Below are 16973 nucleotides of genomic sequence, written 5' to 3'. Positions count from 1 at the left end.
ATTTTATTAAGTAATTCTACTATTATATATTTACAATGTATAATAAAAAAAATCGTTAAAATATATTAAATTTAACACAACAAAAATGCAATAGTATAATAAAAATATATTAAATTAGAAGAAAAATAATTTACCTCAAATCCATATTCACAGCCATTAGAGTATAAAATATATTAATTTTAACCCAATAAAAATTACACACAACATTAAATCTAGCGTAATAAAAATGCAAACACAATAATAACAATAATTTCTGAAAATTGGAGTATAAATTAAGCAGTTCCCTTCCCGTCTCTCTCACTTAGGCCTCTTCAGCAATTAGCAGCAATCAAATCTGTAACCTTTCAGAACTCAAAACCCCCTTTCAAATTTCATCATGTCCGGCTATCCCAACCAGCCTCCCAGCTACAGCTACGGCGCGCCGCCGCCGCCCCAACCCTACGGTGCCCATCCGCCATCGCAATCATACGGGGCTCCTCCGCCATCGCAATCATACGGGGCTCCTCCGCCACCGCAACCCTACGGCGCGCCGCCGCCCGCTCAGCCCTACTCCGCCTCCCCCTACGCCCAACCGTCCGCCCCCTACGCCGCCCCCTACAACAAACCCCCGAAGAACGAGTCCCACTCCCACGGCGGCGGAAGCAGCGGCGGCTACCCGGCTCCGGCGTACGCGAGCCCGTTCGCGTCGCTGGTGCCATCGGCGTTCCCTCCAGGGACAGACCCTAACGTGGTGGCGTGCTTCCAGATGGCGGACCAGGACGGAAGCGGATTTATCGACGACAAGGAAATGCAGGGAGCGCTTTCTTCCTATAACCAAAGCTTCAGCCTCAGAACCGTTCATCTTCTCATGTATCACTTCACCAATTCCAACGTCAAGAAAATAGGTACGAAATTATCAAATTTTTAATTTTTTTTTTTGTGATTCTCGCTTACTCAAAAAAATCGAATACATATTCTTCGTTAAAACATTACACTACTCCTCTCTCTCTCTCTCTCTCTCACAATCAGAAAAAAATTAGGATCCGCTAAATTGCGCCGGGGAAGAGGTTTTCCGGCGCACGGAGCTAAGGTGCGCCGGTGTTTGGGAAATGACGCGTTTTTTGTTGTGATGTTTGTTTTACCTGCATGGGAAACGCGTGTCGTGTGCTTTCAATGCGAATGCGGTGACGTGGCACAGTAACTGAGGAGTTTTGATTTTTTCGGGTTGCCTTTTTTGAGTTCTGACTTTTTAGGGGACGCTGTGGGGGCGCCTACTTCATTGTACGATGGAAGGATCCACTCTATTCGGTGGTTTTATTACTTCCACTTGGCCTCGTGTTAATTTATTTATTTATTTAATAGTATTAATACTAACTAGCATTGCAACCCGTAATGTATACTTTTTTAGTAAAAGGAGTGAGAGAAAAAAATCCTTATAGAATAAAATATTTTTAAAAAATAATATGTATTAAAAACAAAACAAAAAACAAATTATCCGGTCGTTGAAGCTTGGTGATCCGCCGGACAGTTTTTATATAGAATAGGATATAGATTAGTAATTACTAGGGCAGTTCTTGTGTTCTGCACAGGCAGAGGAGAAAAAAGGAATAGAAAAAAAAAATTCACAGTGGTAGTACTTTAACGGTAAAAGAGAGAGAAATAATAAAATATTAAAATAAAAATGATGTGTGGACATGTGGTTAGAAAATGAAGGCGGGATAAACTATTGACTAGTAATGCTACTATTAAATGAATTTAAAATTGATTGGAATAGAGTGACAACGTTATATTATTCATCGATTGTTGTACTAATTACTAATACTATTTTTTTTAATAACTAGTATTGGTAGCAGTACTAACCTACACTACTAGTACGGTTACTGTTCACTGTTCAGTATTCTCTCTCTAATCTATCAAAATTACAGAAATTAGGTAATTTAATTAATAATATTAAGTTTATTTTAAAATTATATACTGTTTTTTATAATATTATTAACAGTACATACTTTAATTTCTTTTTCAAATATTGTTTGGTTTAGTTTTTTACAATTGAATTTTGATTTAATTTGTTAGGAAATATGTAAAAGAATTCATGTTAAAATAAGGCCTATGTCATGACAGTCTTTTAGTTGAACTACTACCTTTGGACAATTATTATTTTTCAAAATTATAGGCTTTTTTTTAATGTAAATATAATATTTCTGAAAAATTACTGGGTTCACTTTTTAAAAATTGATTTTGTTGTGTTGAATGGTGGATAGGATTATTTGTCCTGCTTCTTGAATAAATATGTGAAACAGAAGTTGGTGAAAAATTATTTTAAAACACAATGAATATGGCTATATTAGGCAAAATTAACTGAAAAACTAACTAAAAGCTGAAAAAAATTGTTTGTTGAATTATAAATGTTCGATAAAATTAATTATGAAAGTAGTTGAAAAGTGTAAAATAACAGAAAAATAATAAAATCATGATTTATTTTAAAAAAGTAACAAGAAAAATGAATAAATATACTGAGGATAAAAGTGAAAGAAAATAAAAAAAACTAAAAGTTAAAAGCTAATATTTCAAAAAATGTTAGAAGTTACTAAAAAAAATTTGATCATTAAACAATCAAACAAGTTTTTCAGCTAATAAAAAAAAATTAGAAACTAACTGAATTGTCTTGTTCAACATAACTTATATAGTCTAATTGAGAATACAAGTTACCGTTCATAATCAGTTGTTTTAAATTGTAGCAGGTAAAGTGTTGAACCAGTAGTGATTGTTGATGTCACTCCTACTATAGACAATTAGATATTTAGTAAAATATTCAAGTTGCAATTTGAAAAATAGAACCAAATTTGTATATTTAACCAAGGTTCAAATTAAAAGCGGGGGAGTATTTACTGTTTCAAATTTTGAGTATGTTATAATGCATTGCAGGACCAAAGGAATTCACTTCTCTATTTTACAGTCTTCAGAACTGGAGGGTATGTCCTTTTCTCCTTTTATATTTATTCCTCGTTAATCTTGATTTTCAAGTTTGCAAATTATGCTGTACTGTCTTTTTATTGGAACATATTCTTCTAACTTGGTGATTGTTGTTGCAGTCCATTTTTGAGAGATTTGATAAAGACAGAAGCGGCAAAATCGATTCTACTGAGTTGAGAGATGCTCTACTGAGTCTGGGCTATGCTGTTTCTCCTGTGGTATTGGATTTGCTCGTCTCAAAGTTTGACAAAACTGGTGGAAAAAGCAAGGCTATAGAATATGACAATTTCATCGAGTATGGCTTTGCTACAATTCTTTATCTTTTTATTGGATACATATTTATTTATTTATACTTTGAACAAGGATTCTCCACTTGGTTTCTTTTCTATTTATTTCTTTTAAAATACAATGTTTTCTTTTGCTATAACTAACGAGAGAACAAAATTATCCTAGTACAATAACCACATAGGCTCAGACACTTAATATTTTTTTATGGTGTTTGGAAAATTATATTTTTATATGTATTGTTGGATGAAGGCAGCACAGTCTTCAGACTTAAAATGGGAGAAACTTTCAATTTCAATAAAATTGAAATTTTCTCTTTACAATAAAATTGAAATTTTCTCTTTACATTAGCATTATGTTTACCTTTTCTTTTCTGGTGTAAAATGAATATATAAAACTGATTTCTTTCCATCTTTGCTAATGCAGGTGTTGTCTTACTGTTAAGGTGAGCTACCAAATACTCTGATTTATTATTTTTATCCGTTTCTCCAATTAATATTACATCTTAGTCCCTATAAGAACAGAAGCAAAATGACAATTTTAGAGAAAACAGGCCTTCGGCAGCATACCATCAGTTAATCTTTATTGAACTGCATGCATATTTACATAACCATATAGAACCTTTTAAAAGTTAGCTAGTTCATTGCCAATACTTTCATGTCCTTTTTAATATTACATGGGCAGACAAATGAGACATGAATGAATTGACTTAATAATTACAAACTCCTACAAAGTTCACTCTTTAAGATAAAGCACAACGTGTTCCTTTCTGTGAAATTTATCGTGTTGTTTAGGTGATTCTTGAAACATTCAAACTGGTTCTATTTCTTAGTGTGTGTTTGGATTACAATTGAAAAAGTGGAGTTTGGTTGAACTTAACCTTGTAAACTAAAGTTTAAAAGTTGGTTTAATATAACTTGATTTATGTTTGAAGTTTTCTACGTTTAACCGAAAAGCAAAAGAGTAGTAGTTTTAGGATAAATTTCAGTTTGGGTGAAAATCAAGTTCAACTCAACTAGAAAAACAATGTCAAATAAACATGCACAACTTTCACTGAGGAGTAGATCTCAGTTTGGATGTCCAAACACCACTTTTAGGTAATGTTTGGGTTAATTATCCTTGGATGCATTTGAGATAAAAGTTTCAAAATTTGGTGTGAATCTCATTACCTTTACACTTTACTTAATTCAATATTTAATCTCTTTTTGTCTTGTTTTACTTTCACACCTCAATCAACAGTACCTTAGTGTGAAGGGTGAACCATAAATTCTGTCCTAATCAATAGTTATTAAAATAAGGACAGAATTAAACCACCACTGTCAATTATACTCAACGTGTCCTGATATGCTACCCTCATCTTTTATTTTTCTTTTGCATTTTAAAATACAGACCACCAATGTTTTGCCAAAGCACGGGCCAACTTTTTTAGTTTATGTGGAAACCAAACCAAACCTCATTTGTATTTTTTCCTATTGGAAAAATCTCACTTTTAAATTGTTTCTATTGCAGGGACTGACTGACAAATTCAAAGAAAAGGATACTGCGTATTCTGGCTCTGCAACCTTCACCTATGAATCGTTTATGCTGACAGTCCTGCCATTCCTAATAGCTTAGGAAATTAATGGTGTGTGTGTGGTTGGTAGGGTTTGTAAATGGCCAGGCTGTATTTGGTTTGAAAATGTGTGGTCGAATTACTTTACTATTGCCAGCCTTTAATATGCTAGTACTCCCTGTTGTTTTACTCTATAAGTAACCAGATCCAAAATACTATGGTTTTCAGCTTGTTGATAATTATCTTTGGGTTATGCATGTGAATGAAGCGTTGAAAATGAGATTTCCTGGTAATGGTAATCCATGACTGGATAATGATTTGGGTATATTTCTTTCAAAAGATAAATCTTGTATAATTTTCTTTATACAGAATTAAGAATACTTCTCATTGTTAATCTGTGAAGAACTATCGCATCGTTAATCTGTGAACAACTAATGGGTCACCGTCCAGTCCCACGGTCGCATTCATCTTGGATAAAATTTATTAAAAACGGGATAAAATTAAACTTTAGAACAATATAGGAGAAAAAACTAAAATATAAGAGAAGAATAGGAGAAATATACTATTGATAAAAATCAAAATTAATGTCAATGTCTCGGGATGTCAAAAGTTAATATAAAAAGTTAATGTGATGCAAAATAAAATTAATTTTTAAAATAAAATATTTTAAAGACTTAAATATGTTTTTGATTTTTAAAAAAAAATCAAATTTTGCAATTGCTTTTGAAAAATATATCGTTATTGTTTTTTATAATTTAAATTTTTTTGTCTATGTTCCTTATCGATAGGTTCTGTCAAATGGTAGTTAACGTGTCCTTTTAAGGCACACATCACCCGCTCACATGTATACTGATGTAAAATGCATCAAATTATTCAATTTTTAAAATTAATTATATCTATAATCGACGTAAAAATTCTTTGTGACATTTATATCCCTTTTGATGAAAAATATAATATTTTTTATATTGGTTATAAATATAATTAATTTAAAAAGTTGAAAAACCTAATTTTTTTCACATGTGGACATGTGATATGTCCTTGTAACAAACATATCCCCAACCATTGGATGGAACCTAATCGTAGAGAATAAAGACAAAAAAAATTAAATTGTAGGAAACAACTATAAAAGGAAAGAATATTAGGAAACAATTACAAATTTTGAATATTTTTTAGAGATAAAAAAATATATTTAAAAAATATATTTTAAATTATAATACATATGTTAAAAATTGATAATGATATAAAATCAATCATATTACCCATTCATCTCATATCAAGATTGTACTATGCATAATAAAAAGCTCATGAAGTGAGGGAGGAACTTGAAATACAGAAACAATAATAAAGAAAAAATAAAATACTTTAATTACTCATTTAGTTCTTATAGTTTATAAATTTATTTATTTTAATTCATAAGTGAATTTTTTAGTTCTAAAGTTTAATAAGTGAATTTTTTAATCCATAAAATTTATCTTTTAATTCATAAGTTAAATAATTTTAAGGACATAAACATGTTAAAATGTAAACTTCAAGATTAAAAAATTAATTTATTAACTATAAAAACTAAAAAAATAAATTTTGATGCGATGAAGATTAAATGGATAATTAAAAATAATAAAATATGCTAAACTAACCTGATAGAAGAGAAACCGCACGAGAATCAAAAAGGAAGATAAATCACAAGTGAGACTCAACTAAACTGACTTTCTTGCTTAATCAATAAATTATGGAATTTTATTTTGAGTATTTAATAAAATTGTAGTAAATCCTTGATATATTAAAATTGTGACTAAAATATGTTTGTTTTTATTCTAAAATCCTCAAAGTTTGTTTTTAATCTTTGTAAAAATATTTATCTGTTTCTTATCCTAAAAAAAAAATTAAAATGTAACTTTTTAGTTCCAAATTAAATTTGGATGATTTTGAACCTGTGATATTTTTAAAATTTAAAATTTAAATTTTAAAATGTAATTTATGAAAATTAAAACATATCACAAATAAAAAAAAATACAAAAATACAATTTGTGACCGCAACCAATCTAAATCCAGATGAAGGAAAAAAAATTAACCCAATCAAGAAATCTACAACAAACCCAAATCCAAAGTTAGGGGAGAGTGTATAACAGTTGCCGATGAAGAGCTCGAATCGGGTGAAGGCCTCTACGCGATACCAGGAGTGGCACACCAATGAGGCGGTGTTGCGGTCGCGCCACGACCAGAGGAAGTGGAGCACGTTCTCCATGACGTTCTCGAGGACCTGGTCTGGGAAGGATTGGTGGTCGTCCTCGCAGTTTGTCGAAGGATGTTTCTCTTTGTCGATGGCTGTTGTTGGAGGAGGGTAAGGTTTGGCAGAAGGAGTATCTGATGAGGTGGAGGAAGGGGAGAGTTTGGGATTTGAGGAAGGTTTGGTCAGAGATGGCGAAGAAGACAAAAGGAAGGTCGATGAGGAAGGTGTGAAAGGACCACCATGCTCCGATAGTGTGAAAATTTCATGGATATCTTTTATGTCTCATGTTATGTTATGTTTTCACGGATGTTGCCTTGCTAATCATGGAAGGCATAAATGAGTTGAAGTATGACAATAGGTGGCAAGAGTGTGTTTTCGGGTTTCCATGATGTGAAAATATGAAAATTTCATGGTTTCTTTCACAAATGTTTTATTGGTACCAGGTGCATATAAAATCTTAAGTGGAATATGTATCAGAATGCCAAAGTATAAATGATTGTGTGGCCATGACATAAATGTTTGTTAGTGTGATGCAAGAAGGTGTGAAGAAATTTTAGGGTTAAAGGCAAAAAAATTAAAAAATACTAAACATTAATTTTTATATTAATCTTTTAATTGTTGAGTCATAAAATCATTTATTAATGGTTTTTTTTTATAAATATATATATATATATATATATATATATATATATATATTAACTATTTTAGCATTCTTCTTTAATTTTTCAAAATTAGAGTCATATTTCTTACTTAATATTTTATAATATTACTACTATTCTATAAAGTAAAATAATAAAATAAAATAAAAAGTAAAAATAAATAAATATTAAAAACAAAATAAGTGAAAATAATGAAATGGTAGAACTTGAAAATGGAAAGAATTATATGTTGATATTATTTATTACAACAATTTGACATCCATTATTTATTTTAACAATTTACATCAAGTATTCAAAAGAATATGAAGATAAAAAGAGAGGAAAAAAAGAATAGACAATAGAATTCAAAGTAGAAATGTTAAATTTATATATATGTTGTCAATTATTAAATAATTATTATGTTGAAAATAACTCAAGCTTTTAACGGTAAAATCATTTATAGGACCGACCCAAGGATAAAGTCAATAAAACCCTTGCTTTAGGCCTCAGAAAATGTTATTTAACATTCATAATTTTTTATCATTATTATTGGTGAGTATAGTATAGTGGTAATTAAGATTTGTTTTTTTTTAAAGTGTATTTGAATAAATAATTTTAACTTAGGAAAGTAATTTTAACTTATCATAATATTTTCAAATGTCACATGGAGTCAACTATTTATTACTTACATAAAAATAAAAATTCAAATAGAAAAATAAATAAATTGTTTTCTTGTCAAATAATGGTGTAGTAGCCTGACACCTTATTCCGTCCATAAATCCTTTTATGGGAAAAAAAATGAGTATGAAGGGCACAATGATTATCAAAAGAATTTTAACTATGTACAACATTTACAGTTAATTTAGTTTATCTATATTTGTTTTCAAGCAACGAGTCCAAGATTGGGCATTTGTATGTTCAGAATTCAACTACAAAAATGAAGTATATAATTTTTTAAGGCAAAAGATGATTTTTTTTTATTATTAAAATCAATTAGTTCCAGCACAAGAGGTGCTAAAACTAAGTCAAAAGCCATGACACCAAATATAAAAAAGTAAAAAGTAGCAAAAAAAGTATCTAGCTAATAAATACACCCCTTAGCCAGCTGATTTTATAATCGATAATCTGATCCTATTGCTATATTTTCTAACTCATTACAATTGGATAATAATTAAATAAAAATCAAACTTCAACCTAGACATGCGTAAATACTCATCTTGCCAGCGCTAAGAGTAGCAGAAAGTCCCTTCATATGCAAAAGCTCTACCAGTCCAAAAAACAAAGACTCCTCCTACTACAATACTTTTCTTTCCCTTTTCATCATTTATTAGATAATTTTGATATTTCTCTGTTGCAATTATTGGATTTACTGCATTTAGATACTCTGCCCATTACATCTTCATTCCATCCTGCCCACAAACTGCTTACTCATATTCCCCTAAGATCAGAAAAAAAAATCCTCACGATCCTTAACATGTCCAATATTGCTAAGAGCCCCCAAATACACTTGATTTAATATCTTTTTTGAAAAAGAGTATGAGAATCCCCCTACAACCTTATTCCACTCCTATGTCAGAACTGTTATTTTCTCCAATATGTCATCCGATTCTCTTCTATTTCCTGTGAAAATAAATCTTCTCCATATTTATCTGGCAAATTGTTGGATAAGTGGATAACATCCTAGCTGCATAGTGCCTCAACTGAGAGCTTCGTAATTCCTGTACAACACAAATTAAAAATCACCCTTTAAGCTAAACCAACAAAATGTATAATCTTTCAATTTCCTTTTCAATAAATAATGGTCCTACAAAGTGTATCTAAAAGCTTCTAACTCTATAATGTATGTCTAAAGTTGCCCATAAGCTACACAATCCATAATTCATGTACAACCCTTTAAGTACAACAATCATTACCATTAAACTTAAGATAACTTATTCAAATAATAAATTAATTTAAAACCAACTCATTTATCCTTTTACTGCCAGTAGTTGTTATGCCTAAGAATATAAATATAAAAGAATTATCAAACTTGTTTTGTTTTGGCATGTCTCAATGCATCCAGGAGCTTCAAGGACACTCACATTAATTTAAGTTTCTTGTGACTTAAAAGAATCATTTCCAATGTTATAGTTATCCCAAAACCAAAATATGTATAAGTTTACTCCATTTACTATAGAGTTCTATATTAATATTCTCTTCAGTAAAATAAATGGCAAGTATAAAGTAATATGCACTTACTCCATTTACTCCATGAGTGGAAGTAAAAACTTGAAAAATTCATTTCAAAGACAAATAATTCTCATTCAAAAACACATGAGTGCTAGGCTAGGGGAATCTATCCTCTGATCACGATTCTCAGGCTCATTTTTCTCTTACAATAACAATTGGCACACACTCACAATGATGCATAGCATCACACAAACAGAAAAAACTTTCACTCACAACTCATTTACGTGTCACACACTAACCACTCCCTTCTCATTAAATTGACTCGACACTCAATCTAAACTGACACACAATGCATAGAGGAAATTCATACACACTCAATCACATGATCACATGATTGTATTAATATCAATTTTATATTTTTGGAAAATTCATAAGAAAAAAAAATGAGTGTGTGCAAGCATAGGTGAATGCTTTCATCAAACTACACTACATAATAAATTAGCGGTTATAATCACTGCTTATTGTGTTCCATTTTCAATCTTCAAAGTTTAACATAAATGCAATATCTAACCTCTGATCTTAACACCTCGTAACATTGGGCTGATAAAGGTGAAAGCAACTTAACACTACCCAAATGTATTGTAGAATAGTGTAGTAAACTTCTCCAAATCCTCCTTCTCCAACGACAGTTTTGAAGTTTTCAGTAATATTGGAAGCCTCACTATATCTAAATACTTAATCTTTTGATGTCCATGATCACCCCTTCTTAAAATCAGAAAGCAAAACCACAATGACAAATAAGATCCTAATTTGAAAAAAAATGTACTTTACTAAAACAAATGAGATAATATAAATTAAATGACAGGAAAAAAAGCTACCTTTAGTTTTCCCTTACATTGCATGGACAATCTTCACAACATTTCAAAGGATTCACACTCACAACCCTTTTCTCTTCTCCCAACCGATTCACTCATATCCCCATACGATTTTGTCCTCCTCACCTCATTCTTATATCCATAACCACCTTCCCCTCTAAAAAAAAGTAACAATGAATGTAGAGAGGAATGGTGGTATGCTTCATTAGAAGCTACCATGAATATATGAAAAATATGTCCAAGATTGAGGTCAACATTCAACACAAAAAAAAAAGAATAAAAATTTCAAAAGAAAAACAATTGCAACTATCCTCCTTTATTTTCATTGAAATTAATGCTACAAAAGAAACAAATTTAGTTATTGATGGCTACAAAAGAATGTTTCCATGTGCAGCTTGTGATGATATAACTATGGAAGTATAATAATTATTTCAAAGCTCATTTTATCTCTCTATCTTATCAAGGTTAAGGAAGTGGCCTACAGAGTGAGGGCTATAAACACCAGGTCAGATGGCTTAATTTCTTGAAATCTTCTTCAGAAGTCATTGCTCTACAGTAGGTGACAGTTATCTTTTTCAATCAACAAAAACCAAAGCTCAAAACACAAAAAAGAATACATGAATACACACATACATACATACATATGACAACAAATAATGCATAAAGAATGAAATAATAGTTCAGTATTCAATACACAATTAGTAAGGAGCAATTTAAGGTAAAGAGTAGTATCCAACATATGTTGGATTTGACAAAATTCTTATAACATTTGTTGGGTTGTGACCAAAATTCATATGGAAGTTTATTCTGTTATTTTTTTCTGTTTTGTCCTCTACTTATATAAGGCAATGATGCCCTGTATTTTCAAAGATAAGCTTCCACTTGTATACTACATCGATAATAAAAGCTCTCTGTTTTTCCCTCTCGTGGATGTAACCTTAATCAAAGGTGAACCACGTAAATCTGTGTGTTCTTTCTCATCTCTCTCCCTCTTTCATTTTTGCTGCAACATCGATGTATGACATTTTTGTTCTGCTGCATCTACTGTTGTTGTTCTTGTTTGTTCTTCATCACTTCCATAACAAACTGGTATCAAAAGCTCAAGTTGCAATCAAGGGAATTCAAGATTCTCGTCTTAATACAAAGATCAAGCTATGGGAGTCTTGTTTATGGTTCTTTTGCTGCTTCTTTATGATCAAGAACATTCAAGAAATCATGTCAAACACAATCAGGATTGAGAAATTCAATGGAAAGAACAGCTTCAATCTGTGGCGCATCAAGATGTGTGCTTTGTTAAAGTAACCACGTGTCTGGGCTCCTGTTGCTTCTGCATCTGTGAAGAAACTGCAAGTGGTTTATGGCTCAAGTTGGAAAAGTTGTATATGACTAAGTCAATCTGCAACAAGCTCTTCTTGAAGAGGCGTCTGTTTGGTTTACACATGAAAGAAGGTACATCTCTTAAGGATCATCTTGATGAATTAAATTCTATTTTGATGGAATTAAGAGATATAGATGTTAAGATAGAGGATGACGATGCTGCCATGATTTTGTTAGCCTCTCTACCACCATCATATGAGAGCTTTGTCAATTCTCTTAGTGTTGGTAAGGAATGTGTCACCATGGAGGAGGTGAAATCCAGCTTATACTCAAGGGAACTTCGATCTAAAGCATCTGGAAATTCTGAAGAATCAAATGGATCTGGTCTGGTGGTCTCTAACTCCATCAAGAACATCAAGAAAAAGGTGTTTAAAGGAAAGAAGAAGACTCATGTCAATCCAAAGGATATCTGTAACTACTGCAAGGAGCCAAGTCATTGGAAGAAAGATTGTCCTAAGAAAAAGGGCAAACCATTTGCTGTTGTTGCCAAGGAAGGTTCCACATCTGAAAATGAGCTTGTTCTCTCAGTTGCTGATCATCACCAACATTCTGAAAATCAGTGGATATTAGACTCTGGCTGTTCCTTTCATATGTGTCCTAACAAAACCTGGTTTGACACCTATGAAGAGAAATTGGGTGGAAATGTCTTCATGGGAAATGATGTCTCATGCAAGACAATTGGAATTGGCACAGTAAAAATCAAGATGCATAATGGAATTATTCGAACACTTACTGAAGTTAGGCATGTTCCAGAGCTGAAGAAGAATCTAATCTCCATAGGTATTATGGATGGAAAGGGGTTTAAATGCAGCACTGAAAATGGGGTCATAAAAATTCAGAAAGGCTCTACAATGGTGATGAAGGTTATAAAGAGGGGTAATCTCTATATACTTCAAGGTACAACATGTATTGATGATGGTCTAGTAGCTGTTGCATTAAGATCCAATAAGAGCATACCTGACTTAACTCAATTGTGGTACATGAGGCTAGGTCATATAAGTAAAAAAGGTATGATGATACTTTGAAAAACAACAACTGTTGGGAAATAAAAAACTGGATGAACTTAAATTCTATGAGCACTGTGTTTTCGGCAAGCAACATAGGATTAAATTTCCTAAAGCAGTTCACACCACCAAAGAAACTCTTGATTACATTCATGCTGACTGTTGGGGGCTTGCAAGAGTACCTTCACTAGGTGGTGGAAGGTATTTTCTGTCCATAATTGACGACTACTCAAGAATGACATGGATCTACATCATGAGTTAGAAGAGTCAAGCTTTCAAATGCTTCAAAGAATGGAAAGAAGTGATTGAAAAACAAACTGAAAGGAAAGTTAAAAGACTCAGAACTGATAATGGCTTGGAGTTTTGCTCAACAGAATTTAACAAATTCTGTAGAGATGAAGGAATTGCTAGACAGCTTACTGTTAGGAACACTCCTCAGCAAAATGGAGTTGCTGAACGAATGAACAGAACACTCTTGGAAAGAACAAGATGTCTATTGTCTAATGCTGGTCTCAACAAAAGTTTTTGGGGAAAAGCTATCAATACAACTTGTTTTCTGATCAATAGAACACCCTCTACTGCTATAGGACTTAAAACTCCTATTGAAATCTGGAATGGCAAAACAACAAACTACTCAAACCTAAGAGTATTTGGCTGCAATGCTTATTATCATGTCAATGAAGGAAACCTGGTACCTAGATCAAGAAAGGGTCTGTTCATGGGTTATGGTGATGGGGTGAAATGCTATAGGATCTGGTCACCCTTGGAAAAGAAAGTTCTTCTCAGCAGAGATGTAATTTTTTATGAATCACATTTGTTTCATCCCAAGCTTGAGGTTCCAATTGCTGGAACACAGAGCTACCACTCTCCTCAAGAAAAAGGATGTAGAATTTATAACCAAAGACTCAAAAAAAGGGGGTCATTCCGAAACATCTCCTGTGGTTCTTCAAGAAGGTGAAAAATTAGAAGATTCCAGTGCAAATGAGTCTCATTTGGCTGTTGAACCTGATCCTCCACAGCTCAATTCTGGAATCAATCAGAGACTAAAAAAGGTCACTGAACCTCCCGAAAGATACGGATTTAAAGACATGGATGCCTATGCATTACATGCAGCTGAAGAAACAGATTCAAATGAACCAGCCACCTACCAAGAAGCTATCAATCATCCTGAAGCTGAAATTGGTTGTTAGCTATGAAAGAGGAAATGGAATCTTTACATAAGAATCAAACCTGGAAACTTGTTGAACTACCTAAAGGAAGACATGTGGTAGGCTGCAAGTGGATATTCAAGAGGAAACCTGGTCTTTCAGAAAAGGAAGGGATAAGATACAAGGCTAGGTTAGTTGCCAAGGGATTCGGCCAGAAAGAAGGAGTAGATTTCAACGAAATCTTTTCACCTGTGGTCAGACATACATCTATCAGGGTTTTGCTTGCTATTGTGGCAAACCAAGATTTGGAACTTGAACAACTTGATGTCTAGACTGCCTTTCTCCATGGAAGATTGGAAGAAAATATTTTAATGAAATAGCTTGAAGGGTTTGAAGTTATAGGAAAAGAAAGGTATGTTTGTCAACTGCAGAGGTCCTTGTATGGTTTGAAACAATCTCCAAGGAAATGGTACATGAGGTTTGACAGCTTTATCACCAGCCAAGGATTCAAGAGAAGTCTCTATAACTGCTATGTTTATCACAACAAGGTGGAGGATGGATTAATGATCTATCTTCTACTCTATGTAGATGACATGCTTATTGCAGCAAAAAGCATGTGTGATATACAAAATCTGAAGATCCTCCTAAGTGGTGAATTTGATATGAAAGATCTAGGGGCTGCAAAGAAAATCTTAGGAATGGAAATCTATAGGGACAGAACTCAGAAAAGGCTATTTGTGTCTCAAAAGGATTACATTCAGAAGATACTTGTGAGGTTTGGAATGGCTGATTCTAAACCTATTAGTACTCCCCTTTCAAAAAAAGAGAAGTTGTCTGTTGTGATAAAGGTTCAAGCTCAGGCTTATTAGGACTATATGTCAAAAGTTCCATACTCAAGTGTTGTTGGCAGTCTCATGTATGCCATGGTCTGCACCAGACCTGACCTTGCTTATGTTGTTAGCATGGTTAGTAGGTTCTTAAACCAACCTCAAAAGGAACATTGGAAGGTTGTGAATAGAATTTTTAGATATCTTAAAGGGACTGCAGATGTAGGGTTGATCTATGGATCTAACTCAGATTGTTGTCTCACTGGCTATTCTGATGCAGATTTTGCTGCTGATCTTGTCAAGAGAAGGTCCCTAACAAGGTATGCTTACACCCTTGGTGGTTGCTTGGTGAGTTGGAAGGCAACACTTCAACCTTCTATTGCCCTTTCAATTACTGAGGCTGAATATATGGCTCTTACTGAAGCTGCAAAGGAAGGAATTTGGCTAAGAGGTCTGATAAATGATCTCGGAATTAATCTCAAGAATATGCTAACATCTACTGTGATAGCCTTAGTGCTATATGCTTGGCCAAGGATCAGGTTCATCATGATAGAACCAAGCATATAGATGTTAGATATCACTTCATTCGGTCAGAAAGAAGAATCAAAGTTCATAAGATCAGCACTCTGCACAATCCTCTTGATATGTTCACAAAGTCAGTTCCAAAGAGCAAGTTTGATCACTGCTTAAGCTTGCTCAATGTTGATTGTTGGGGTTAAAATCATGTGTGGTTGGATGGTGCAGTTTGTGTTTTATATGGATGTTGGTTCAAGATGGTGAATTGTTGGGCTATGACCAAAATCCATATGGAAGTTTATTCTGTTATTTTTTTTTTCTGTTTTGTCCTCTACTTATATAAGGCAATCATGCCCTGTATTTTCAAAGATAAGCTTCCACTTGTATATTGCATCGATAATAAAAGCTCTCTATTTTTCCCTCCCGTGGATGTAGTGAACCACGTAAATCTGTGTGTTCTTTCTCATCTCTCTCCCTCTTTCATTTTTGTTGCAACATCGGTGTATGACATTTCTGTTCTGCTGCATCTATTGCTGCTGTTCTTGTTTGTTCTTCATCACTTCCATAACAACATTTGTAAATATCACATAGATCCATTCTCAACATTGGCTTGGGTTTTCAAAAGAGGAATACAAATCAGGTAGTTTTGTCCTAAAAATAAAAAAAGTGAACACAAACACACTATTAAGATCAGTAGGAACAAAGTGAGTAAGGAGATTGAGAATCAACTTACAAATGTTTCTCCTTTATCACATAATCCTTCTTCAAAAAGTAACCATAAGCTCTATAAATCTCCTGGATCTACACATTAAATCAAGCTTTTGTATCATTATCTTAAACCTCAGAAATCAAAACATGTAGTAGTCACAAATCAGTACAGTAAGAATTTTTTCTCAATCAGAATACTAAGAAAATGAAATAAATAAGGGGAATGGAATGAAAAAACTATGTAAGATATCTTACAGGGTACCAGTTCTTGAAATAAATGTGGAAAATTTCCAGATAAATTATTTCTTGCAAGATTCCTAATAGTCACAATTGAAAAGCAATGACGCAGTTCAACAACAAAAATAAAAATATAACATTTCAAATAAAGTAGAAAAGCGAAAATGATCAAGAAATGAAAAGAGTTTCTAATTGTAGGCAAACATTACAGGCTTGTAAGATTTGGCGGCAATTGTTAGGGAATTGTATCATGGATATTGTTGTTGAAACAAATCCTCACCTTTGATATCATGTATAATCACAATCACAATCAACTCAATCAATCCTCATAATTGATGCAATATCGTTTCTCATTAATTCTGCTTTTGATGTTTTGATAAAAATAATAATAAATAAAACAAAAACTAAAAAACTACAAAATAGGAACAACATTTTCCCCATGCGCTCTTGGCTCTACT

The 16973-nt window shown here is 32.8% G+C and overlaps 1 protein-coding gene and 1 long non-coding RNA gene across 4 annotated transcripts; one reads left to right on the top strand and one right to left on the bottom strand.

The window, feature by feature from the left end:
• The first annotated feature begins 286 nt into the window (after positions 1 to 286).
• Positions 287 to 5098, top strand: LOC114371274 (probable calcium-binding protein CML49). Its single transcript, XM_028328752.1, has 5 exons — positions 287 to 884; positions 2905 to 2951; positions 3072 to 3247; positions 3664 to 3682; positions 4747 to 5098. Exons 1-5 carry the CDS (start codon positions 377 to 379, stop codon positions 4849 to 4851), a joined length of 855 nt encoding a protein of 284 aa, XP_028184553.1. The 5' UTR covers positions 287 to 376; the 3' UTR covers positions 4852 to 5098.
• Positions 5099 to 8732: 3634 nt separating this feature from the next.
• Positions 8733 to 16372, bottom strand: LOC114370652. Of its 3 annotated transcripts, XR_003657895.1 has the most exons (3): positions 10702 to 16293; positions 10395 to 10588; positions 8733 to 9372 (listed from the first exon to the last, which is right to left on the bottom strand). It is a non-coding gene; the product is annotated as an uncharacterized LOC114370652 (long non-coding RNA). The 3 variants fall into 3 exon arrangements; XR_003657896.1 differs by lacking the exons at positions 10395 to 10588; positions 10702 to 16293 and adding an exon at positions 16304 to 16372; XR_003657894.1 differs by having other exon boundaries at positions 10395 to 16293.
• Positions 16373 to 16973: the final 601 nt, after the last annotated feature.

This window comes from Glycine soja, chromosome 10, assembly GCF_004193775.1.
Source record: "Glycine soja cultivar W05 chromosome 10, ASM419377v2, whole genome shotgun sequence".
Taxonomy (NCBI): Eukaryota; Viridiplantae; Streptophyta; class Magnoliopsida; order Fabales; family Fabaceae; genus Glycine; species Glycine soja.
The sequence above is the reverse complement of the archived record's forward strand: the minus strand, read 5'-3'. Positions and strand labels throughout refer to the sequence as shown.